The sequence below is a fragment of the Phyllostomus hastatus genome, unplaced genomic scaffold (assembly GCF_019186645.2).
Source record: "Phyllostomus hastatus isolate PE091 unplaced genomic scaffold, TTU_PhHast_1.1 phas_contig_34, whole genome shotgun sequence".
In the NCBI taxonomy this organism is placed as follows: Eukaryota; Metazoa; Chordata; class Mammalia; order Chiroptera; family Phyllostomidae; genus Phyllostomus; species Phyllostomus hastatus.
Genome location: NW_025333857.1, coordinates 22027685 through 22054932, shown reverse-complemented (window position 1 = coordinate 22054932; position 27248 = coordinate 22027685). Strand labels below are relative to the sequence as shown.

The window sequence follows — 27248 nt, the reverse complement described above, 5'->3', positions numbered from 1 at the left end:
ACTAATAGAAATACAGTATTAGCAGCCATGAAGAGTATATGGGGGGGGACTCTTTTTATCTAAGATTGTAATCATTACATTAAAATTTTGCTATTTACAAGTCATTCCAATAAGCAGTGTGCCACTAATTGATAGGTCTTAGTTTATAAGAAGTTGAAGATACACAAAAAGGTATCTGAGGTAAGGGGTCATGGTGGGGGTCAGTTAGGGAGAACGGCACTTCGCTTCTGCACCTGCAGGAGCAACTCTGATGCAGCTGAATCACTGCTGACTCCCCATGTTGTGTCATTGCCTCAGATTAGTTATGCTGTAAAGTAGCAAATGAAATACTAAAATGCAGTAAATTACATTACACCATCCATAGGTTAATGCTCCAATAAGATGGTTTTTAGGCCAAAAGTTAAGGCGGGGCACTTGGATCCATGCTGAGTTGTCACAGCCACAGCGATAGTGGGGAAGCAGCTTCAGTGACGTGGGCTGTGGAAGCCCACGGGGGAGGCTGGGTTTGCAAGCAGTTTGGGAGTTGTCCACTCTTTCATTAATACTGTGGTGATGAGCTACAGTGCCCACAGAGCAAAGCAAGTGTCAAGGAACTGGAAAAGTACAGTTCTAATTTGAGCTGTATTATTTATACACTGTGCAACTCAGGACGAGTTTTCCATCTGAGCGTCCATCTTCTCATTTCTACTTTAATAAAAGTATACGTTCTGGAGACTTTGGATTCTATGGGACAGGCATAGTATTATGTTATTTTTTGTACATAGAAGTATTAGTTTCCATTTAGCCTTTATTTGACATATTTATGTTAAATTATTCAAATAAATCCTATCACCTCTCTTTTTCAGTAATTACTATTTTCTTGAATATGGAAGGGACCCCAGTGGTAACTGGACTGGTCAGAAATTCAGTTGTACTTCCATACTGCTTAACCTATAACTCAGCAATTGTAAGCATTTTGTAATTAGGACTCTTTTGAATTTATTCTGCATTCTCCCAGCACAAATAAAATAAGCACAATTTGGGATTGTGACTTGAAGAGTCACTATTTTCAAGGAGTTCAGTAAGCACATGGGTGCTGCACAGAATTCCTGATTTTTAAATATTTTTCCCTGCCATCTCTCAATGAAAGTAGTGTAAACATTTAGTACTTGTAAATGAAGATAAAGACAATGTGAATCACTGCGGCAACGTGTCCTTTTCTCTTTAATGTCTGTCAAATAATTCTGCAAAGCAGTATGAAGAGAGTGGCCAGGACCACTGAGAGAATGAGAGTGCGTAAAATAAAACCTTAAACCAATGTCTTTTAAGTTACGGTCCTGGGAGCTCAAAACAAGCACATTAAGTTTAAAAATTGTTCATGAAGTCACTTAACATTTCCATACACTTGAAAAATCTGGCTTTGTGTCACCGAAGCTCCCTGTACAGCAGAAGCCTCAGTGAGTGGTTCCGTGGTTCCAGTCGCCAGCAGTTTCTCTTTGTACTTAAGATACAGGATGATTGCTCGGCCCTTCAACACCTGCTAGATAGGGCTTAGGCTAAGATATAATGCTGTTCACGGTTGTAATCTAGATTAAAGCTCTCTGTGTAGCCTGCGAACTTCAGTTCAATGCTTCTAACCCTTTGCATAACACTTGAAATTGAGAGACTTTTGATTTCTAGGTCAGCTGTAGATTTAGGGTGTATTTGTGGGCACAGAGCTATAAAAGGGCAGGTTTTAGTTTGATTCAAATGTTCTGGCTTTTATACTGTAAAAAATAGCATAGAAATGAAATGTACATAGTTTCCAACTCTCATAATGAAGGTACAAAAAGGAATATTCCTGCGTTTTGACATGCTTTACTGTAAAGATGGTAGAAAACAATGAGTTAAGGTAAATAATGACAGAGGGGCACAAATGCAGGCAGGAAGTAGAGCTGAATGACCGAATTCAGATGGAAAACAAGGCTGCAATACAGCAAAGGCAGACCAGCAAGTTCTCCGGTAAAGCCTATGGCGAATGCAGTCTCAATTTACATTCTTTTATTTTGTTTCTATAATTTATCTTGCTTCAATGATGAAAGACAGATTTCTCTATTTGTGACCTGGGTTAGTTTTTCATTTACTATGGCAATGATTTAAGAAGACTGAGACAAAAAACTAGTTTTTACATTTTAAAATGAGAATTATAGAGGTAAAATGTAAGCTCTCTATGCTAATTAACCCAATTACAGTTTCTAAACAGAAGTTGAAAGAAGCTGTTACCTGTTTAACACTACCCTGCTTGAACTAGTATTGGTGAAACTTTGATACACTTCATCGATTGGTCAAAGCCAAAGGGGGGTAGGATTGAGGGTGGGAGGTGGGGGTGGGTAGGGCATGGGAAAGTGGTGGCCAGAAAATGGAGACAACTGTAATTGAAGAACAATAAAAAAATGAAAAAAGAAAAAAACAAACAAACTCTTGAACACCCAGTATCGTCCGTTGCCTCAGAAGGGTATTATAATACTTTTCCAACATCAGAAATAAAATTGTGAGAATTTTATGAAATATATCTGTTTATATAACCCCATTCTGAGGACAGGGGCTGCAGGTGAGCGCTTGCTCACATGCTGAATGATAGTTCTTGTTCTCCCAAAACTGGAAATAATGCAATGATTGCCTTTGGTGCTTACTGGGAAAGCTTTTAAACAGAGCCTCACTCCCAAATTAACTCTGGTAGGTAGGACTTTGTCAGAATTGTGAGATAAAGTGATGGTCATCACAGATTTCAGAAGCAGGGAAAATGGAAAGATACTTGAATAATTACAGGTGGAAACTGTAAGGTTCTCAAAAGGACTGTGCCTAAAACTGGTATTATTTAATGTTTACAAAAATCTGGAGGAGGGTAAGCAGTAAACTTTTCAGTCTGAAAAGGGTACAGCACTCTTCTGAGTGCTGATGAGCATGTGTGTGGTGTGTGGCAGCTGGCGGACCAGGTTAGCTGCTGTGACAGAGGGATGGATTTAGGTGACATTGTAAACCCATTTCTGAGGACAGCAATCCAATGTGCTACCACGGCCAGAATGCCAGGTATTGAACATGAGCTCCTAATTGTTTTTCATATACCATGTGAGAGGGACCTTGTACTGGAAAGGGATGAATGGGAAATGCTCTCCTCATGAATCCTTAAGAGAAGCTAGGTATATTTGAGAAGTACTGTTCATCTTTTAGGAGGAATCGTTCCCTTTGGAATGTACTCCTTAGTTTAACTGTGAGAGAGATAGCCAAGAGGTCCACAAATTAGATGGAGCGGATTTTCCAATGTACTTAATTTGTATCAATCCCCACATCACCAACCCCTAACCTTTAGACTGTCCCTGGTGGCTATCCAGACTCACAAACAACTCGCTTGATCATTTTAAAGTAACAGTTAGTGGGCATCTTCTAGAAATCACTTTTTTATTCATAACCATCAGTAACCACCAGTAAGCGGGCAAACTCAAACTGCTCCCCTTACAGCAGGAGTACCCAACCCCCAGCACAGACCTGCCTGTTAGGAACCTGGCCCAAGTGAAGCTCACGTGAGCTCTGCTTCCAGTCCGCCCAGCCCCACCATCCCTCTCCAGGCTCCCAGGAAACCTGTCCCTGGTGTCAGAAAGGAAAAGGGTTGGGGACTGCTACTGTACAGTGCAGTTTATCAAGTCTTTCATCAAGGGGTAGAGGCAAAAGGTAATAAGGGATGTTTTAATGTTATATGATGGTTGGTGGGGGGTAGGGTAGGCTACTGTGTGCCTGTGTTTATTTTTATGGGAAAGAAAAAATGAGAAGAAACAATTGCTAAATCTTAAATAACTATTTTCATATATGGCTCATGCCTAGCTCAAACTATATTTTCATGCACATAGTTAAACCCACGAAAACCCAGGTATAAATAATGTCAGTATTTCCTTACCTTCTATTGCTGACAGGAGAACCCTGGAATGGTCATATGCGATCACATTGGCATATCTGTTCTTTGGTTTGTTTACTTCCAGATTCGAATGTTCCCATGTGAACTGCTGGCCAGGGTCAATAGACTTGAAAGAAAAACAGCACATGTTCAAAATCAATACTGAATAACAGTGGATTATAGGCATTTATCACAAGTAACAAACATGATTTAAAAAGAAAACTCTGAAGCTGTACTTCATCAAGAAGATCCTAGCTGTGAAGGATCAAACACTAATGTAACTGGAAAAACATGAAATGATTAATCGCAGTAAAAAGCAGAGATAGTCACCAACACTGACTCAAATGAACAAGAAAATCAATAAAGATGTTCTGTTAATGCAGAAAAGAAAAACCTTTATTATTATTATTATTATTATTATTATTATTATTATTATTATTATTATTTTACTTTTCCATTTGCTTCTCCGCTGCTGGAGTTTACATGTTACCTCGGTTCAATATTCTGTCTAGTTCTGTGAACATTATTTTACCTTTACTCTCCCTTATTCTTCCCTATCTGAGCCTAACCTCGATTCTTACATCGACTGGCTTTTCACTGGCTTCACCAGGCATAGGTTTTCCTGTTCTTCCCTTGCAGCCTTACATTGTGGTGGCAGCTTACAACTATTTGTTTTGCCGTATCCACCAAGACCAGGACACAAGGAAATCTGTACAGTTCAAAGTCATGAAATACAGTCAAGAAGGGAAGTCAGAGAAATGTAATAATCATCTTAGAGTATTAATTTATGACCCAATGCAGATAGGATCTAATTGCTTTTCTATTTCTATTATGTTTTCTATTTATCCTCATATTTTATCATGTTTACAAAGTTTGCTTAATTTTATTCTTTATTTTAAACTTATTTGTTCCTGTTTTTAATGCCTTTCCTTGATGCCTTAGTTCAACCAAAGTTATCCAATAATCTAAAATAAATATTGCAGATATAAAATAATATGTATATTTTTATAGTTAAAGTAAAATCAGGAAAGACTGAACCCAGGCTGTGATTATAAAACTCTGGGAGACTTTTTAATTTTCTGTAATGTTATGGAAATCAAATCACCTTTTCTTTTATCATAGGATACTGACTTTTTTAATACTTGTAATTTCATGATATATGGAAATATGAGTTCAGTAATTACATAAACATGATTTTAAATTATCAAAATCAAGTTTTCAGAAATAACTAATGATAAATTAGGTTTATGTACAGGTGAAGTTTTTTAAAAAGTAAAGGTACTATGTTATGTTAATAGAATTCTTAGCAGTAATTTTGATACTGGGTATTTTCCTTTTTTTGTGTGTATATATAGAACTGGAAATTAAGACATATCCAAAGGCTGTTATAATATTGAAGATGTATATATTTTGTGTTAAAGGAATAGATTTCAGCATGATAATAAAACTCACCAGGATAAAAATTCAAGCCTACTAACAGTCATGAATAGCCTCAGAACATACTGAAATTCTCAGCAGTATAGACTGCAGCCTCTAATTTTCTAAGAATTTAAACCCCTTTTCCTTTCTTAGCCTATGCTGATTTATATATAAACTAGTTGATCATTAAACAGTATTCGACAAAATAATTACCAATGCCTTAGAGACTAAAGAATTGTGTAATTAGGGGTCTTTCTAGTTGGTTCTTCCAAGGAAACTCATCATCTCCTATACAGAATATACTCTCCAAGTATTCCATGAGCTAAAGGGAGCAGAATAATTCAAATGTCTGTGTGGAAGCCTTCAGGTCAACCTTGAACTCTCACACAAAACAGCTCCATTCTGTGACCAAGACCTGACTTAAAACCTGTCTCAAATCAGTCCCAACTACGTCACCCCACTGCCACTCCCTAACTCCAGTCCTTCAGTACCTGGTGTCCGAATGGAATCTCTCCTCTAAACACTCATTCCAACCCATTCTTCACACCAAAGTAGTCTTTTTTAAGCACAACTTCAAGCAGGTTAGGTCCCTGTTTAAGAACATCCACTGGCTTTGGATAACCTACAGCCTAAATTCTGAAGTCCTCAGCAACAGCCTTACCCGTAGATTTTTAGTTATCTTTGCATCTACAAAGATGGCTCAAGAAATGGTTTGACAACATTTTTTAGGTGAATTGAACCAATACATATTATTGAGAAAAGTTCATAAAGAGAAATCATGGAGTAATTCCTCCATACAACCTGGGAGCCAGAGAACACATTATGGAAACTGCATTGTACAGTGTCCTCACTTCAGTACTTGAACACTCGTTATCATATGGCTTAGTAATAAAATACGAGATCCTGGAATTTCCACTACCACTGATATCACACTGATGGGCATTAATTACACAGTACTTAGGCTTCTTACACCTTATTTTCTAAAATATCCCAAGGAGTTCCTAAGCTCACTGAAGTCCAGTCCATTGGTGGGCGATGTTGCTCTCTCTGACGGACGTCTCACTCAGGCTCTGATCACTCACAGATGTGTTAAGTGCTGTAAATGTAATCAGACTGATGAAACTGCATCTGTCAACTCAAAGACACTGTTAACTCAAGTCCATTTCTGCTCTTGCTGTGTATTCTCAACCACTACCATAATTTGATGCCTGCCGATACTGGAGAGTTTGTGAAAGTTGACATAAGAGGAGCCATTTTAGAATAGAGCCAGGACAGCCATTGCAGAGGAGCCGCCTTGTACACACTGTTTGCTAAACCTTTGGACCAGTCTCAACCACAACTATTATGCAAACCAGTGTTTGTAAGGTTAGCAGGAAAGCAGACATACTGATCACAAGGACCAGTGATTATGGACCCTGAGAGAAGACAGAATTAGTAACCCATCGTGTACAGCCGAGAGTGGCTCAGCTTGTTAATACCAGCAGGAATTCTTTCTTCTTTTCTGGTAATTATTCCTTTCCTTTCCTCATAAAAAGCCCTAGCCTTCCCACTGTAATTGGGACACTTTCTTAGTTTCTGCCTGCCTCTATGCTACCAAAATTCTAATTCTTTCATCCCGAATAAATGCTTGTTGCCTCTCATTTTGGCTTTTTCATTTTAGGCTAACAGTTTAGAAACTGGTAATGGAAACATTAGCTGTATATCATGTATGTTAATATACTTAAAATATGACCCATGAGAAGAAGACCTGTAAATAACAGGATACTTAACAGTCATAGCTGCTAGGTCATTATGCTTTACGTGTAGTAGAGTGTTTAATTTTCACAAAAGGTATGAGGTAGGTGTTGTTGTTTTCTCCATTTTGCAGACAAGGAAATGAAGTAAATACAGATTAATTCGATAAATCTTACGGCCTTCTCTGTGGCAGGCACCATGCTATTTGGTGGTAATTTGCTCACACATCTAGAATCGTACATTTATCCTCAAACCCAGGGCTGCGTGATTTCAAAGCCCAGATGATGATTAATAGCTGGTAATTACTAAGCCATAATGCTACTTAACTATTGAAAGGGTCACTGCAAAATGAAGAAGCCCAACATATGAAATACACCTAAATATAACTATCCTTTATCTCACCGGCCTGAATGGTATTCTTCCCCACTGATCATCCTGTGTCATTCTGGGGAGATTACATAAGAAATCAAGTTTTAAAAATGAGGTTGGCTTCACATGGATGATAAAGCAGATGGGATGCAGCTTACATTTATACTTGTTTTACAGGGATCAAACAAACATTGATTAAATAATGCTGACTGGTCTTTGTGCAACACATACTCATCCATCTGTATCTATCCATCTGACTGAACATTTAACAATACACAGCACAGGTCATTATTTTGGAACTTGTCAGAATGCTGAGAGGAGCAAACTCAGTAAAGAAAAAATAACTACTTGTAGGAAAAGCATAAGATCTTTTATATTCAGGAAAAAAACAACTGGTTGAGGAAAATCAAAGTTCAACTGTGCATGTTAACGAGGCAAAGGTATCATGGATGAATACAATTCTGCTCAAAACCCACCCTCTAGGCTTTCCTGAGTGCCAGTGATGACACAGTTGCTTTACTTCTTTTTCTCCTTCCCTGAGATCCTCTTAAGGAAGAACAAAAGGACCAACATGGAGAAGGAGCAACACGGGTCTTGAGTGATAGAGAAGTTGATTTGCACTTCAACATTATATTTCTGGCCAGCCCATTATGACTATGTACTTTCCTATTATAAAGTTAAATGAGGCAAGCCTGACATTATTAAACATTTTTTTTTTGAAATAAGCCCCTTATTCCTAATGGGGTTAACATCTTCCTGCTGTTAGTATTTGGTTTGCCCAAGCTTGACTTTCAGGTATCTCTGCTCATCCTTCTGGCTCCGTTTATCCCAACAACTTTCGGGAGGATATTCCCTCCTTCCCAGTACTTAATCCAAAGTCCTAGAGTGAAATCTCAGCCAGGTCTTCGTTACCCTCCACTGAGGGAACTTTACAAGTTGGGAGTAAAGCAAACTAGATATTTTTCAAGCAGAAGTTGCTAATAATTGTTTTGCTAAAAAAAACCCAAACAAACTATATGAGCCCTGGCTGGTGCAGCTCAGTGGATTGAGCGCTGGCCTACAAACCAAAGAGTTGCTGGTTCGATCCCCTGCCAGGGCACATGCCTGGGTTGTGGGCCAGGTCTCCAGTAGGGGGCAGGAGAGAGGCAGCCAAACATTGATGGTTTTCTCCCTCTCTTCCTCTCTCCCCCACTGTCTAAAAATAAATATTTTAAAAACCTATATGAAATTTATATATTACATTGTCACAGAATTCATAAACAAGAATGCTATTTGTCAGGTTTACCTTTCTCCAGTTAATCAACGAGAGCCTAGAAAGGCAGGTACTAGATGAGCACCACATAGCATCTAAAACTTGACCAAGATGCCAATGCATGTAACTTGCTTTCCTATCCTCTCACTTGTCCACTTGGCACTTGACACACACACCTGCCCCTCTTCCTAAAGCTGTTGACCAAATCATTCTAATGTTAACAGCAGATCTTCAGCTTAATAGCTTTGCCTTACAGAGAAAAATGACCAAATAGAAACCACCCCCACCATGAGTTAAAGAAGAAAGGGAAAACCTCAAGTAGACACTTGTTAATGTCAAATACTCTGTATTTATGCAGCCTTTAATGTGACAATTTGAAAGTTCTATTTTTTTAAATCAACTAGAACTTTGTCATCAAACAGGTAAGTGGAAGAAAATGCTGCACATATAACTGAAGGATTTATAATCTTTCATTGCATTCTTGATAAAAATATTTAAAATATAAATATTTACATCCAATAATTACAATATTATGATAACTAATACTTATGTAACATTTACTGTTTTGGGGGGTTTGTTTTGGTTTTTTGCTTCACACGCATTTACTCATTTTTATCTTACAGAATCCTTAGAAGTAGTGACCATTCATATCACAGTTCTATAGATTAGGAAACTGAGGTGCAGAGAAGTTTAAACGACTCTCTCATGATCAAAAGCTACTAGTGGAGAAGCCAGGTTGGGGGACCAGGCATTCTGTTCCCCAGGTCTAAGTGCTTACTCGCCATGCTATGCTTCCTCTGTGGCCAAATTTGAGATGATTCCTTGATGTTTCACACATAACTTTCAATTGTTCTCTTGGAACAACGCAAGGAAGACTGGGGGCGGGGGAAATCTCCATAAATTCAAAATAAGAGAATGTTTACAAATTTGCACATCAATTTATAGTTATTAAAGAAAATTAAATCCTGATATGAGTGACCTTTTCGATAAAGCTCAAGTCATCATTTTACAGCAAAGCCCTTTAACTATGGTTCTACAGAGTCTCAAATTCTCTGCCCTGAGTATGTAATTCACATGTGTACAGCATCACACAACACCATTGCTCTGTATTCTACTTCCTTTCATTCCACCAAGAGAAAAACCTCAAAATATTCCCTTTAGGAACTCATCAAAGAGAAACCACCAAAAGAGAGGCATCCTGTTTTTGTGTGTTTTAAAACAACTAACAGAAATGTAATTATATGGAAGGAAGAGACCAGCGACTTGACTAGCCAAACTGTTGGTCAGACTAACCATCCTTTTTACAGGGAACTGAACTTTTGATGACCTTATCCTCCAGAGAAATACTCTCTTTCAACACAGTTCCCCAGCAGTAGGTTCATTTTGCCCTTAGAGTGGTTTCCCCTCAAAATTTCCAAAGTCCTTTCTGAGGTTTAGGACAGAAATCTGCCATTGAGTTTGTATTTCTGCAACGGAGACTTTTTTCATTGTCATTTGTTCATATTCTCTCTCTCTCTCCCAGTTTGAAATGGTAAATTAATATGTATCTGTTTGAAAAAGAGCCACGTTTGCATAGTTGGGAAGAGCTATATTTTACACAATTAGCAGAAGCCTGCAATTGGCATAATGAGTACTTTCTTCAAAGAGAAGCGCATGAGTTCAGTTGAATCCGATGATGCTTTAAAAACTGGAATGCGAGGAAGGGGTGGAAAGTATGTGGATGAGCAGAGTCTGGGTCGGAGCCCAGGGGGCTGGCTTTCTCTCTGCCCCTGGGTAGCTCTGGCGGGTCTGTGATGTGCGACTGTTTGCTCTGTGTTTCTTTTTCCTATTAAGGCCATTCCAGTGTCAGGTTTGTGCCCTTATTTTCTCTTATCTGCCTTTTATCCAACGCGTCATCAACACCTCCTAAATCTTTCTGTATAAAAACATGTCTCATGCAGGTCACCGTTAGAATATGAAGGACTAGAATAGAGACTTTTCAAGATTCTCAATGTTAACTAATAAGTGGACAGGGCAGTTCTCTCCCTTTAATAGTAGAAAGATGGTATAATTTACAAGTGAAAAAACTGCATCAAATTTACATGTTGTCTAATGGTTTGATATGAAATTCTTATTATAACATATTATGTAACACAGGAAAGTACCTAAAGCAATAATTTATTTACTTACATTATCAGAATTGATACGTAGAGAACCAAATAGGAGAAACTATACACAAGAGGTGAGTAAATACTCCTTACAACCCTTTGATAAACATTCTCTTTTAAATTGTATCTTGGCACTAAGGATGAGTTAGCTTATTTTTCTAAGGATAGACTTACTCCTAGAAGTACATTTAACTTATCCTAACTTACTGTGGATTCAAGATGATAAAAACAATAACAACTCAACAATAAACATTGGATTCTTTTCAACTCATAGGACACCTGATCTCTAGAATGCAGAGACGCTATTTCACCGCTTCATGTGTGTGACTGTGAAAAAGATGATCTTTGCAAGATCCTTTCAAATAAGAGTTCAAAAAACAGAAGATAAAACTTTAAGATCTGAAGATTTAGAAGTCCACAGATTTTTCAGTAACCCGTTCTTTTAATGTGCTCCAACATTTTCGTGGATGCTACTAAATGTAAAACAGGCCTTTCTCGTTTCCAAAGGCAGTGGTTCTGGAGGAATGATGGCAGTGATTGCTTTAATCCTAATGTTTTAGTTTCAACTATTCATCTTCTGCATCAAATTAAAGTGTATAAGTAATGGATAGATAGAATTGTAGTTGATGTTCTGAAACACTAGTGCTTTGTGGAGAATCACTCTACAAATGTAATGCATAGACTAGGATTTCTGATGTTATTTGGAAAAGTGAAAGGAATTCTAATTTTTCCAGGCAGTTTAGGCAAAAAAATGTTATTAGAAATCTATTAAAGTGCTCTGACTGAAAAGAAGAAGTTGGCTGAATTGGTAGAAAGTAATTGGAATGTTTATTAAAAGAATTATGTATAGGTAACAAATGAAAATATCTATTATGCAATCGATTTGCAACATTTCACTGAATAATTCACAATGACATCTTTCCTTTCTCATGAATAGCAGGGCACTAGTTTTGGCACCTAAGTGACAAGATGAATGTATTTATTCTTCATTTGTATAGGTCCAAAAGTATTAAGAGAAATAATATGGTTAAAACACCTGATACATTGTTATCACTAAAAGAATAATAGATATTTTACTTTCTTCTGCCTCTACTCACTGACTTGCATAAGAATATCTGAAGACAATCTTGGCCAAGGAATGTCTGCTTTCTCCCTGATGCTACTTGTATCTTCTTTGACATTGAAGCATAAAATTGGGGCAAGTGCCCAGTTAATGTAGGCAAAGGAAATCCCTTTCCGCCCTTCTACATTCACCTTCCACATGTAACCATATGTCCATCAGGTTCCGAATCGGCAGAGGTACTTTTGGCAGATATAATAATAATTTAAAAAAAAAAGCAACCCCCCCAAGTAGCTGCATATAATTCTCACTGTCTCCATTACATTTGATACTAAGAACTGACCATTCAGAAATTGTGTACAAAAGGTGATTCAAAAGTAATGAATGAATGAGTAGCTTGGTTTTGTGACTGTGTGAGCCATGTTACAGCAGCACTTTATAAACAACTGTGTAAGGGAAACAGGGCAGATAAGTCATCCTCTGGGTTCTTGAATGTTTGATTAAGGTTAAGATTTAACTGATAACATTAATTCTTCTTTATCAAATATGGAAATCTCTAACTTAATTTAAAAACACTGTATTTTTTCTCTGTTATTTTATTTTGCATCCTGTAGACAAATATATTTTAGGCTTTCAGCATTGCCTTGCTTGCCATTTAATAAAAAGTTTCTTTGTTAAATTTTTGTTTCTTCTCCCATGTTTATTTTTAGACATGAGAGGAAAAACAAATATATTTTGAAATTGAAATATGTATAAAATACATATTTGTTAATATTCAGTCAAAGCTTTTCATATCTTTTTCCTGGTTCAGAGAATTAAGGATTCTACATCTGAAATGAAATGAGAAAATATGATGCCTCCCCCAAGTCTGTGATAGAATACAGAAAATCCCAAACAATCACTTAAAAAATCCTCCCACCTGATCCCATCTCCATATGTATTTGGTGCAACGATCTAGTTGTAACACCTGAGGTTCCATCTGTGACTTCTGGGCACAGTACACGTACCAGGAACCCCTTGTTAATGCTGTCCCTTACAGGCAAGGTGACAGCACACTGTACTGAATATGGGCGCCTAATCACACAGAGATGACACAGACCATTTCAAATCTAACTTGTCATGGATATTTTCTTCTCTTTCTCATCTACAAACAAGCTAGAAAGGCTAGAACAAATTAACGCAATCTAGACTTTTAGAGTTCAACTTCTTTCTAAACTAAAAGATTAATCTGCTGCATTTAAAACATATATTGGTTTTATAATGTAAAATTAAATACTATTTCAGGTAAGATACATTACAAAAATGTCAGTACACTGGTAATTTTATACATTAGCCCTTTGGGAAAAAATAGAATCGCCTGAGAATATCACTACAGGCATTGTAACTTTTCTGATGGTGTATACTTAGTGTTTAGCGTACAGCTGATTTTAAATTGCATTTGTCAAGTAAGTGACTGAAATCCATTATAGGCAGGACATATGGCCACAATGGCTTTTATCCCAGAACCTTAGAAATAGTTAAATAAGTCTCCCTTTGAAGATGCGACTGTAAAATAAACACAGATTAGAAGAGACAAGAGATATGTGTTGTAAAACCATTTTAAATAAACTGAATGGCTCCCAGGCTCACACTTGGCTGTAACCTGATTTCATGAGAAGAAAAATCCTTGACTTTGGCCCCATTGAAATTTATTCTGAGTGAACACCTATAACAGCTTTTGTACCATGATTTCCGACTTTTGTACATTCACTCTCTCTGCTGAAGTAACACTTAATGGCTGCTTGCCAGTTTGACAATTCTGTGTAGACCATATTAGCAAATTTTCTTAATGGTAGTATGTGTTTGTACAATTAATTAACAATTTTAATACAATGGTGTTTCTTCCTTCATTTTTTGGTTTAACTATTGTGTTTCTCAAAGGGTTCAAGGCCACCTTGTTGGGAGGTGTGTGGGGGGGGGTGTAAGGGCCCAGATCAGACGGAAGGATCAAAAGCCTAGAAAGAATCTGCTATAGGCTGGGTTTTAACCTGGGGGGCGGGGAGTGGCTTATATCCCAGTTTACATCTGCTGTTCCGGTTTACTTATTAAAGGACCACGTTTCACTCTCAAAGTGTCCAGTTTGGGCAGTAAATTGTAAGGTCAGAGCAGACTTTAACTTCCTCACATCCACAGCTGTATCTTTGGATTAGTGAGCTTCTTGATACAGTATCATGACCATTCCAGCCAGGTGGGTACCTGTACGTGGAGAGAGATGGACAGGTGGCAGGTTCTGCTAAACACTGCGCTCACTTACACAATCTGCACCTGGACATGTAGGTGGGGAAAAGTAAAGAGAGCAATTTTTGCAGAATGAGGCTTGCTTCTGCTTATGTACTCTGCTAATACAAGAGTGGAATCTGAAAGCCAGAATGAGAGAAAGTGGCGGGCCTGACCCCATGATTCACCCTTGTTCAAGTTTTCTGTGGAGCTGCACAGAGGAGAGAAAAAGGAAGAGAGCAGAACATGTGATCTTAACACACATATCCCCTGCACCCACTAAACCACCAATTCAGCCCATTCAGGTTATAATTGTTTTCCTTCTTCCTGGTAGAGAATGGAGGGAGGTAGGGGTGCATATGGCTTATGTGTTCAATTGTGAAGAGGAGAATAATGTTAAAGAGCTGATTTGATACATTAATTGTTCCACAGAAATAATTTTATTCTTTTTTGCCTAATATATTTTATATATTATATTAATAACTATTATTAAAATTATGTTAAATTATTATTAAAAATTAGGTATAATTATGCTGTGATTGCTTTCTTTTTTAGTTGCTCTGGAAATGAAACCACAGACTTTTTTATTGCTTGAGTATTACACAATTCAACTATCACACATGTCTTAAAAACATAGTATCTTCTACACTCTTACAACATATATTAACATTTCTTTATAAAAAACTACCATCGGGAGCTCTGGTCTTCTCAGAAAGAGGGCAGCACCCGGTCACCACAGCTCACTGACGGGGCCGTGAAGATCACACAGTGAGTGGGAGTGAGGACACAGTTACTTGTCAAGTTTACAAAACCAAGGATGAAGCTCTGCAGTAAAATGACCTCATCCAGGTACTCTCATGGTGTGGAGGCCTGCCTTGGGGTCCCTCTGCCATCCCCCCCAACTCATGTTCATCCCAATAGGCACGTTCGTCAAAGGAAGCTGGTCACAAGTTCATCATTTCCCTCGAGTTAGACTTCGGGCATACTCTCAGGCACTAAACTCTTGTCTGAAAGCTTTGAAAGGAAAAACTACATCTTTCTCCTGGACAAGTGTATAGGATAGTCATTGTAACTCATTTAATAACAGTGGAAAAATTAGGAAACAGCCTTAACAGGAGAGGAGACTAGATAAATAATGTAGAGTTTGGAGCTATGGAAACTGCTATGGATCTACTGACATAAAGATGTCCTCTGTGAAGTAAAACAAAATTACAAAGCAGTACTATTGTTAAAATGTATATATACACACATACACACACTGCATGCATATATAAACATAATACATGTATATAAATGTATTGTAAATGTAACTATATACAAACTTGTACACATATACATATTTCCAAGAATGTTATATATCAGTGCTGCCAGTGCTTATCTCTGGGATGTGGGTATTGATAATGTTCATTAAGCAAGGAGGCCCTTAGACTGAGGTGTCTCTAATGCTATAGTGTCTCATAAGAAAACCAAAATCTAAGCCTGTAACTGTAAATACCCCGAGGCTATAAATCAAGATCCAAAGACAACCAATCATAAACAGCCAACTGGGCTTAAGTTACAGCCAGTGAAACAATGTCTTTTCTTTGCTTCCACAGTTTCTCTGCCACGGTCTTTTCTACCTGGCTCCTGTCATCAGGGAGCTCCCAACCTCTTCCAGTTGGTGCTGCCAGATTCTAATGGATTTTTGTTGAAAGAAAGGTGTGCAATTTTAAATAATGCCTCAGTTTATTTTTTAACTATAATTATTTCAACACTGTTATCTGTATTCTTGCATTTTTCAATTTGTGAAGATTTTACTACTTTCCAAAATGGGAGAGGGGTGCAGAAGGGAGGGGCAGCACACTCTCACAACTGCACATCTCACTTCGTCTCACTATGCTGGACGCCGGTTAGAGGACTCAGCACCCTGGGGGTATTCTGTGAAATCCATGTCAAGTTTTTCAGCTGGCTTCTATGGTCATTTATTGAGATAAATTCAATACAGATTTATGACCAAAATACACACTGAAAAGACAAACGCAAACTAGATTTTCTCCCTCTAACCTGAAGAATGAATGGTACTGAGAATCGGGTTGCATTACTTTTGATTTTGATGGTAATGGTGAGTACACCATCATTACATGCTTAACCTCAGTGTAATTCTTACTACAAAATTAGGTAGTTGCTGTTTTCTCCATATTACAAATAAAGAATCTGAGGCTTAGCTGAGGAGTTAAGACACTTCCCACAAGTCACCCAGATAGTCTACAAAGTAGTAAAGCTGAAATATGAGTCCAGTTTTCTGACGTTTGAAGTCTGAGCTCTTAACCACTGCACTCTAATGCATACATGTAAGTTATAACTCTAGATTTACTATCATAAAGTTCAATCCTTTATTTGAAAACTGTGGAAAGTAAGAAAAAAGATTAAACACCAGATGTCTCTGTCAGTTTGCTTTAATGATAAATTCATCTCACAGTACTTTTCACTTAAAATTTTTTTGAAGATGAAAGACCTGCTATATAGCTTTCTATATTGTTAGATTTGAACATGATTCTCATCAAATTGACAAAGAGTGGCATCTTAAGTACAATCTTTACCCTATATAATTAGAAACAAAGACACAGGATTTAAATCTCTCTCACTGCCACTGTCTCTCCTTCCCTCTCTCCCTGTCTCTCTCACTCACACACATACCACAGATCGTGCGAAGAGAGAAAGCTGATAGACATTTGTTCCTTGGAAAAGAACAGCTACAATGGAACAAATGGTATGGCAGTTTGGCAAAAAATACTGAGAAAAGTGAGAGACCATCAACTCATGAATAACAAGTCTGCACAAACAGTTTTAATGGCTGTTCTAATGGCACTCAATGGAAGGCACATTAATAGGATTTCTAGTACAATCCTGAAAGCTTGTCTTTAATCAATCTGTCATCGATGAAGAAATGGATTGCCGCACCTCACAACCAGCCTACTGAACTCAACACACACACAGAGTGATAGCGGTTGTCATCCTACATTACCATCCTCATCTCAAGTATTCTGATAACTACTGTGAGAGGCAGCTCCATGCTCAAAATGCAGGCTGCCACTGAAAGAGCGTATTTATACTAAAAGGATGCAGTAGCAATGAAACAAAACACAGTGGAAAGCTCATAAACTGTCGTGTGCATGAGGACAAAAGCAGAGACAGTAACTGGAATCCAAACACAAAGGCATGTAAACACGAAAACTTGAAAGAGTTGCTGGCATTGTCTTTGAAATAACATACCCAGTTCTCTGGGTAATTAGTTTGCGAATTCCTACAGCACTGACTCCACATTGGTCTCATATTGTTTTATAATTTTGTTTTCTGTACTGACGTGAAGTTCTTTAAAGTCAGAATTGCCGTGTTGTGGTCTTCAGTGTGCACACCAACTCAACACACATGTGTACTGACTCGATGCAGTGCAAGGGGATGGTCCTAACTTCTAGTCAACGCTTGGCTCCGTTTATCTTTGTTCATGTCAGAGGCTCTCAGTTCTGATTTTCCACATTGGAATACCACTTGTCTGGAGAGCACTTTCTTAGCCCTTTTGCTTTTTTAAAATCCTACCTTCCTTTCGAGGTTCAGCTCAAACCCCACTGCCCCAGCCCTGGGGAGCACCACCACACACGTTCACACGCAGCCCACCAACCAGTGCGCCATCCACTCGGCAACAGTTACGTTTAGCCTTGCAGCATTTTTTTCTTTTAATGTTGTTTGGGTTTGTTATTATAACTTATTGTTTCATTTGATGATTCTTTTTTAATTGTCTAAAACACTTAGATTATTTAAAAAATTTTAAATTAGTTTACATTCAATATTATTTTGCCTTTGTTTCAGGTGTACAGTACAGTGGCTAGACTGTATATCACTTACGAAGTTTTCCCCCAGATATTTCTAGTACCGTTTGCTAATTCTTAACTTTCCAACACTGTTGTGAGTTCCTGGACAAATACAGTCTACTATACATATTTGTAGTCTGTGGGCTAAGCCAGTACAGGCACAAGTAAAAATCTTGATATAATTTTAACAATGTCAGATTTTTGTTTGAATTTCTGTGGAAGTGTTTTGAAAATTGGGAGTTTTTTAAATTACACTGTCACCTCGTGATTTAGAATGCTGAGTCTTCTTCACATGTATCCAAAGATTGTGAACCAGAAGGGAACAGACTGATGTGTTCTTCAGAATATGTCCCCATCAATGATGATAGCTGTGAACTCACTGACGTTAGAGCAATCTCCACTGATTATCAAACTACTGGAAACACCCATGGGCTAAGCTATATAGTTCATTAAAATTGTACAAGTTGAACAAAGCCTAAAGTGTGTTAAAGGAATACAAATATCTCTTCTCAGATCCAATTTTGGAAAAATATGAATAGACACAGCCTTCCTAGGGGAACTGTATATGTTTATATATAAGTAATGTTACTATAAAATTGACTACCGTTTTCAAAATTGAAAGTATTATCAATCAAGCCATTCAATATATACAAGCAGAATTTTATGCTAAAAAGAAAAATAAATATATTTAAAATCACTTAAAATACCTCTTGTTTATATGAAGAGAAACATTAGATTATAAGCTCTGTTCTTTATTACACAGTGTAAGTCTCACTTACTCCAATTTGAGGGCACGCTTCGATACTCTAACGAGATGGCAAACAAAACACAAAGAGACTAGTCAATTTTATAAATAGTGATATGAATAAAGTAATAAATATAAATAACACTTTTCTAACAAATGGACCCTTTTTTTTTACCAATAGAGGTATAAACTACAGGTATGTTAGTTACCCTAGCCGATGATTTATAAGGGAAGAAGAAAATGAGATCTATATTGTACTTTATCAACTCCTATTTCTTCCTGTAGGCATATATTTCATCCGGTTAGGGGAATTCTGGTTGATATTACAACACAAAATACTAAGCTAGATAACTGCTCCCAAAGTTTACAGAAACATCAAGAAATTCTGCCATGGAAACATAACAAAGAACAAATGCTGTTCCTCAGTTTTCTTTAACACACATATGAGTAACAGAATAGGAGAAGGGAAACATGAGTTTTCTCTACAAGGGGTCCAAAAGTCTAAGAGTTTGAAGCATTTATTTTTCTGTCCAGGAAATAATATAGACTCTGAAACACAGATTTTACATAGCTGCTAACATTCTAACTGGATTTCTAAATCTCTGAATTTACTGAATATTAGAAAACCAACCAACCAACCAACCGAAATCACTATTCACAGGTGAATATAACAAACAGGAAAACCTCTGACTGGTGTGGCATAGTGGGCTGGGTGTCACCCTGCAAACCAAAAGGTCACCAGTTTGATTCTAGGTCAGGGTACATGTCTGGGTTGCAGGCTAGGTCCCCCCAGGTCCCCAGTTGGGGCCATGAGAGAGGCAACCGATGTTTCTCATGTTGATGTTTCTCTCCCTCTTTCTCCTTCCCTTCCCCTCTCTGTAAAATTAAATAAATATTTAAAAAACAAAACAAAACTCTAGAAAAATCCTAGTCGTTATTATATTGGAGGAAAACCCATAGCTGCATTATATTGGAATCCTGACAAAAAAATACAGCTATTGTAGCTTTGGCCTAAATTTTGCTAAAACTCTGAAGGAAACTTTAGACTCAGGACTCCAGGGCAAGGATTAGGTATTACTCATCTTTGCACCCCCAGAGTCAAGCAAAGCACCTGGCACATAGTAAGAACTTAGTAAACGTCTGTTGCATGAGCTGAACTGAATATAAGGCTGGAAAAGGGAAAAAAACCTCTAAAGAAGCAGGTGTCCATGTTTTGGGAAATTTTTTTTAGAGACAGCCAATATTTTTAGGTTTGGTCTTCCATTGTTCTCAAGGATATTTGGAAGAAAAGAGCAGCTTTGTTTCGTGGAGTTCATTTGTTTATTTTCTAACGAAAATTATAATCCTTGGTCTGTGGCATCACAATTGGTTGCTGTGGGAATGATTATAGATCAAAAACAAAAAGATTATATCCCTTTTCAAGAGCAAATGAGTAGCAAGAGCAGATGAAGTCTTAAGGAAACAAAAATGTTCTTTTCATGCAAATATTTTTATGATAAAACTACAGAGAGATAAATACTGAAACTACAGTCTTTGTGAAACTCGCTGGCAGATTTTAGCTTTGAGGAAAGATATTCCCCTCCAGAGTTGGCCTTGAGAAATAAATACTCCAGATCATTTTTCTTTACAGACACTGGGTGAGTAGAACAAGGGAGTTCTGCACATAGCATCTTTATGCTGCTTCATTCTAGGCTGGGGGCTGACTGACTTCCCAATCTGTGTGCACAACCACCCTCAGGGAGGTGATCCCCTGCACTGTCCTTGACACGCCAAGGAGGTCCAATGACAGTGGATGGAAGACCTAGGCAGAAGACCACTGCCCATGAAGTTCCTCTACCCCCATGAGACATCTGCTGCAGTGCAGCAGTATGTGAACCATTTTCATTCATGACCTGATAAGCAATACCCGCCTGGGTAAGACATGATTGTGCTTGGGAAGTGGTAGATAGGTCCAAATTTCCTGTTTCATTTTAAAACTTACTCCTATATTCATTGCAGAAATATTTATCATGCTAGGCACAGGGATATCCCAATAAATATGACACATTCCCTTCCCTAAGGAAGCTTTAATTCTAGTGGAAGATAGACAAGTAAAATGATAAAGACTTCAGTGCCATGCAGTAACATGGATTCAGCCACAGCAAAGAGTAAATCGAACCTATCATCTACACAGTGACAGGCACCTGTCTCATCTGAATACTGGCCTTGAGTACTCGTGCTTCCTTCAGGCTCTGGCACTGCACATTTTCAAACAGCTCCACAGTGCCAGTGGTTCTGCCAACAGGTGGAAATACAATGTGAACAAAGGAAACAGAAATCTTCGCCAAAATGTAGGGGCAGAAAAAACTTAGTGATTTCCTTGATATTTTATGATATACCTATTTAATACTAAATATAAAGTATGTCTACTAAAGTGTACACTTTAAAATGGTGAATTTTATAATACATATTTTATATCTCAATAACAGAATGATAAAAATACATTAAATATAATCATGCAAATTTATTTTTTTCACCTAAAATCATTTTGTTTCTTTCAATAAATAAAAGTCACCTCCTGTCAGAATCCTTGATAGCCATCTAAATTCCTAGTACTCTTTAAAATGAGGGGCCTCATACAGAAAGTAAAACTTCTGTGATGTTTCCAGTTACCCCGACTTTAAGATGTGTCACTACAGTTTCATCGTTAGAAAACCTTTCCCTTTGTTCATTAGTTTCTGTTTACTGAGGGGGCCGATCTGGAACACATCAGCTGTTGCGTTACCGTGGATGTGAAACTGGCTGAGTCCACATCATTTAGGTTCCTTGACAAGGTCTTCTCTTCAGTGAAGCCACATGGATGGACTAGATTGTAAGATTTCAGGAATCCTCAAATATAACTCCACTGTAGAAACTTTATGTCACTGGTTCAAACCTTAGGAACCTTAGGGAAGTTTTTATTTATTTTGCAGATAATGGGAGAGCCCCTGAACTGTGACAGGAGGGATCAATATGGAAGGAACAGAAAAGGAACAAAAAAGGAAATCGATGCCTGGTCGCATGGCAACACCCACCAAATACCGGTGCTTAGCCTGCAAATTTTTATTCCCCACCTGTCTCCACTGATGACGAGGGGCTAGCTAATTACTGCGGGAGCAAAGGGGACCAAGTTCTCCGACCTCCGCTAATGCAGCACCCTAACTGCTCTTAATACAGAGGGAGGCAGCATTTCACTGTTCATTAACTATGGTAATTATATTTCTCAATCACTTCAGCCCTGTCTGCACTCCCGAGTCATAGAACACAACAGAAGAGATCAAACCTAAGCCCACAGGGTCAGGGGAAAGACATCGCCACAGTGAGAAAACAAAAAGGGATACCCGGCATCAGAAAGAATCACATCTTTGTAACATCTAGTTTTAATCATGTTTTCAATAATGAGACAAACAGAATTCCAAGGTTAGAGAGAATCTGTAACGGTCACCCAGTGAAATCACCAATATGATGCTAAACTTCTGCCTCCTAAGCCAGTTTAGGAAGTTAAATGTTACTTGACATCCTGTTCACTTGAACAGAAATCAGAGCTAAAACTAAAACAAAACCAGTGATGACAATGAACCCTGAAGCTAATGGAAATAAATATAAGTAGACAATGAATTTGTACTCGCCTCCATCTTGAAATGTGGCAAACTTCTTCTAATTGTGAAGTAACAGCTTTATCTTTGTAAGTCATTTAGCAGCTTTTATATGACATTAACTTGCAGAAACTTAAAGAGGTTTTCGCATTTATGAAAGAATGCTTTAAAAATCTCAAGGGTAAATGTCACTTTGTATCAGTTTAATAGATTTGTGAAGCTTAGTTTATTGTAGTGAATGAGTTCTCCTTTCGTCATGGGCCTTAACTAAATGATGCTGGAACTGGACTGGAGATATGTGGAGAGGAGGGCATTTCGTCAATCTGTGTCTTCAGTTTTTTTAATTGCTAGGACTAAATAAGTAAGTAGACTCTGGTCTATAGTTTAAAATGTCAAGACCTGAACAAGTCAATACCAATTACTCTACATGAGAGTGAAGACAGGATCTTTATAATACCTCCCAATCCTTCAAACATTGGTTGCTGTTTTTCTCTCCTTTATTTTCACAGTGAGGTGGCCAAGGTCAAGAGACAAATGCAGGCACTACTGAGGTCAGAACGTGACCCTAACACCAAGCCATGCGGGTTCATATCCTAGCACTGCAACTTACTAGCTGTGTGGCAAGATGGACAAGTTACTTAACTTTCCTGTGGTTTAGTTCAGAACCCTCTTCGGTAACATGGGGATACCAATAGTGCCTGCTTGGAAGGACTGATTGAGTTAATATATGTAATGTGCTGTGAAGAGCCAAGGTAAGAGCTATGCACATGTTTGCTGTCATTATTATCCCTGCAAAGCTTTTCTAGGTTGTGAAGCTCTATAGAGAGGATAAGCATTATTAGTATCATGATGTTCAAGTATTACACAGTTTACTTTATAAACTTCTCCAAAGGAGAAGGTATAAACATTCTGAAAACTGAGAGGAGGGAGGAGAAACAAGAAGGAAGAGGGAGGGAGGGGAGGGAGGGGAGGGAAGGGAAGGGGAAGGGAGTGGGAACAAGATCGGGAAGAAGAGCGGGAGGGGAGGGGAGAATGAATTAATTCAAGATCTCCATGAGTTGGAGTTTGATGACTGATGAATGCCCACCATTAGGGAACCTTACTCAGCAAGTGAGCAATAATGCAGTTCTGATTATGCTGCATGCATGAACTTAGTTACTGCCAAATACTCCAATTGCTGCATCTGTGATGATTAAATGTTCCCAAGGCATTGCTAAATCCACAAGTTCATGTATGTCCTAATGCTTACAGCCTTCTCTTCTATTCTCTCTGTTTCCCCAACTGGATGGGGTATCCAACAATTACTTTTCAAATAGAATGACAAACTGTTTAGCCACAGTAGAAAAACCATGGCAAATACTATTGCCAATACCATTTATAAAATGTAAAAAGGAACACATAAATAAATAAAGGCATCCCTATGATGCAGGGTGGCAACGGGCTCTCCCTCCTTGCTCTGATCCCTTGCTGCAGCATTGTTGAAATTTTGCCCCAAAGCTGTCCTCTCAAGTTACAAAAACACAGATGCATTCACCAGTCCCTGGGGTTCTTGCAGTGTTAAGAGTAGAAGCAAGAAATCATTTCTAGGACTTGAGAGTATTTTTGAGATCATCTAGGGCAGATTCCTTAGCATGTTGTCATACCTTTCAAGGGTATCATCCTCTTGCCCACTTTGCCTCTCTGCAAAATGGCCCTGACTTTGCAGTGAGAGGCACAGACCAGATTGCCCAACACCCTTCCCCCACACCTCACTTTCTGCATAAGCCATTCCATTCTCATTGCTGCACCTTTGTGCGTGCATTTCCCTTGCCTCAAGGTCTTGCATTTCCAACAAACTTCAGTGACTCTTCGACCCAGCTGTTCCCTGGGAAGCCTCCCCTCAGTACTGCTCCGTCTTAAACTACCCCCTCCCCATACCCATCACATTCTTATAACTATTGGTCCTTTTTCTATTTTTTCTAAAACACTATGGGCCAATGTAGGTTAGAGCTTATCCTTGATCATTTTTGTTTGCTAGTAACTGTCAAACAAATAAAAGCATTTTAATGGTTCCTCTTATAAGAAAACATGTATAAGAGAGGTAAACTGCTTGTCCAGGGGCATTAGAATCCATACAGAGACACGAGGGCAGATTTGACTCATCAGTAAGGAGTTTTCTTTCTGGAAATTAATAAGAATTTAATTTCCAGAAATTCTATTAGGTACAACACATGAAAAGAGATCTGCAGACCTTATAACTACCCTCCATCTTCATCATCCATCAGCCTTCTCTTAATCGCTTTCAGAGAGCTCCTTTTAGGAGGAAGGAAATGTTTTGGAAGATGAAATGACTTGTGAGAAAAACTCAGTGTTATTAAGTGACTAACAGGTAGGTTATGAGTATTAAAGTTCACTTGTATTTACTGTGTGCTCCCTTTGTACAGAAAGGCAAAAGGCCAGGTGCCTAACATATGAGGGGGAACCCACCCCAAAACCAGAATTATCTTCTAGAGGGCAGGTCCCTTGTAGTGGACTTCCCCTGCTAGATGAGTGTTCTAGGAACCCATCTGTATCAGTGTAGTGTATCAGCTGGCGTTGTTGTGAGAGGCTGAAATCAGCTTCAGTGGATTTTTTTTTGAAGATTCTTTCAACATGTTTGCCCATTTCATGCTGGGTGATTTATGAGTGCACCTGCACTGAGTGTTCAGCAGTTTTTGACCAAAAATGGTAATGACCCCTGCACCCCACCCCATTCACTGGGTCTCACCTGCGCTACATTTTTTTGTTACCCCGGATGAAAAAGTCCTCAAAGGGAAAGGTGTTACCAATGTAGAAGAGGTGAAACAAAAAAGGCAGAAACATTAAAAGTCATCAAAATTGACCAGTTCAAAACTGTTCTGAGCAGTGGAAGAAATGGCTGAATAGGTGTATTGCATCAAATGGAGAGTACTTTGAAGGTGACTGAAGTTTAAACATATAAGAATACATAATTTTTTATAAATAAATTCAATTTTGGGGGACCCCCTCATATATTCATCTTCATCACAACCTCAAGAGTAGATGCTAGTATCTTCCTCTTTAATAAGAGAACCGAACCACGCAGGGTGAAGTAATGGGTTCAGGGTCAAGGAGCAAACTACTAAATGGCAGAGTCAAAATATAAACCTTGCTTTCCCCGACTTCAAAGCTCTCTCCGGCATCTGCTATCGCAGCCTTCCAAACGCACACTCATCACTCTGGCCCGAAATTCCCAACTTCATTTTCAAATAAAAGTGAAACCCTAAACGTGGGCCCTTCTAAATTCTTGCTGTCCTCTCTTTGAAGTTAAAAGCTTACTTTGGAACTAGAGACACGTCAAGACGAATTGTTTCCTGAGAGTCTTGGCCTCCACATGGGAACAGGGAGAAAGACAATTTGGACAATGTCCAGTGATGCTGAAGGGCCAATTAGTTATAGTGAACTCGGATGAGAATAAGGATTGAGAAACAGAAAACTAGAGTCATATGAGATTCCCCCAGGATGAGTATGACTCCAGGAAGAACAAAATTTTTTAAAAAGGCTCATGTATAAAAGATAGAGTTTAACGGTAAGGAAAATGTTCGAGGTTGAAAAGAAGTAGATACAAGAACACACTTTAGAAAGTCCAAGTAAAAACCAGCTTTGGGTATTGAGGATTTGGTTGCAGTTTGAGCTCTAGCAACTACACAAGCTCAGAGGGAATGAAAGGCTGTACACACAGAGACCCACACCCTGGTGTTGGATGTGATGTTTCTTCCAGGGCGAGCTGCTGTGTCTGTGTCCAACTAGGTTTGCCTGCAGGATGCAGACGGTAGCCTGCTGGGAAGTGGCTTTCTGCACCTTTGTATCTTAATTGGTGAGGCTGGTCCTTAGCTGTGAAGAAAGCAAGCATCTTCTCAAATTGCCAATTGGTAGGCTCATTTTTACTATAAAAACTACACTGGGAGATTAGTCTGTAGGTGCCTTTGAGTTAAATCTGAGGCGTCTGCATTAAATGTATTCACTTTTGTGCTGTTGAACGATAATAACAATCTATTTTCTGAGAGAAAAGGGCCTGAAAATAAGGCTTCACTGCTGATAAGTCAGGTCGGCCAAGGAAAGCTGCTTTTTTTTTACAGAAAGACATTCTTTGTTCTGCTAGCTCCTGTGGTTGGTACTAGCAATCACAAGAGAGAATTTAGGTGAACTGTAAATTTAGTTAGAAACTGATCCAGACACACACTTCGGTTAGTCATCTGCTGTGTGCCCAGTGCTGAGCATGCTGCCACAGGGCCAGCGGCAGAGAGGGGGCAACGCCTGATGAGAGGACAGCTCTATCTGAACACAGAAGATGATCAGAGTAAGAGAAAGGGTAACATAGTAAGTGCTGACTGCATTGGTTTAAAAAGCATGGTTTCCTTTTTCTTCTATTATTCTTATTACTACTATTTTTTTTTTTTTTTACTAATTTCAGTAAAGCCCTAGGGGTTTGGCCAATGACAATGATAGGGAGACACCAGGGTTTTACTGATTCTAACAGACACTTTTTTTCCCTCTGTTTAACATCTCTATAAAACTCATGTGCACCTCAAAACTGATGGTGTCTATATGATGAAATAAGTAATAGGTACTAAGACAACTAAGCACTTGCATCAGGGACTCTGCTCAGAATGTTCTGTGTATTTACTTGAAATGCCCTATGAGGTAGGTAAGTGCTATGACTGCTTCCTTTGCAGGGGTGAAGAAACTGAAATACAGAGGCTCAGTGACTGGCTCAAAGTGACACGACTTGAGCCAGGGGCCCACCTCAAGCAGCCCACCTCCAGGCTCACCTGCTTTGCCACCATTCCATACGCAGCTCCTCAGCGAGTGGGCAGCGACACCCTGCCCACACCCCCAACCCCGAGTGTCAGGAGACTCC

The 27248-nt window shown here is 38.6% G+C and overlaps 1 protein-coding gene across 8 annotated transcripts in view; it reads right to left on the bottom strand.

Annotated features, from left to right (window-relative positions):
- The window catches only part of PTPRD (protein tyrosine phosphatase receptor type D), a 514409-nt gene that overhangs the window by 81170 nt on the left and 405991 nt on the right, over window positions 1-27248 (bottom strand). For all 8 annotated transcript variants that reach the window (XM_045840040.1, XM_045840041.1, XM_045840044.1 and 5 more), the window contains one exon: window positions 3911-4034. In XM_045840040.1, the coding sequence (XP_045695996.1) occupies window positions 3911-4034 (124 nt within the window). The remainder of the gene's footprint in view (window positions 1-3910; window positions 4035-27248) is intronic.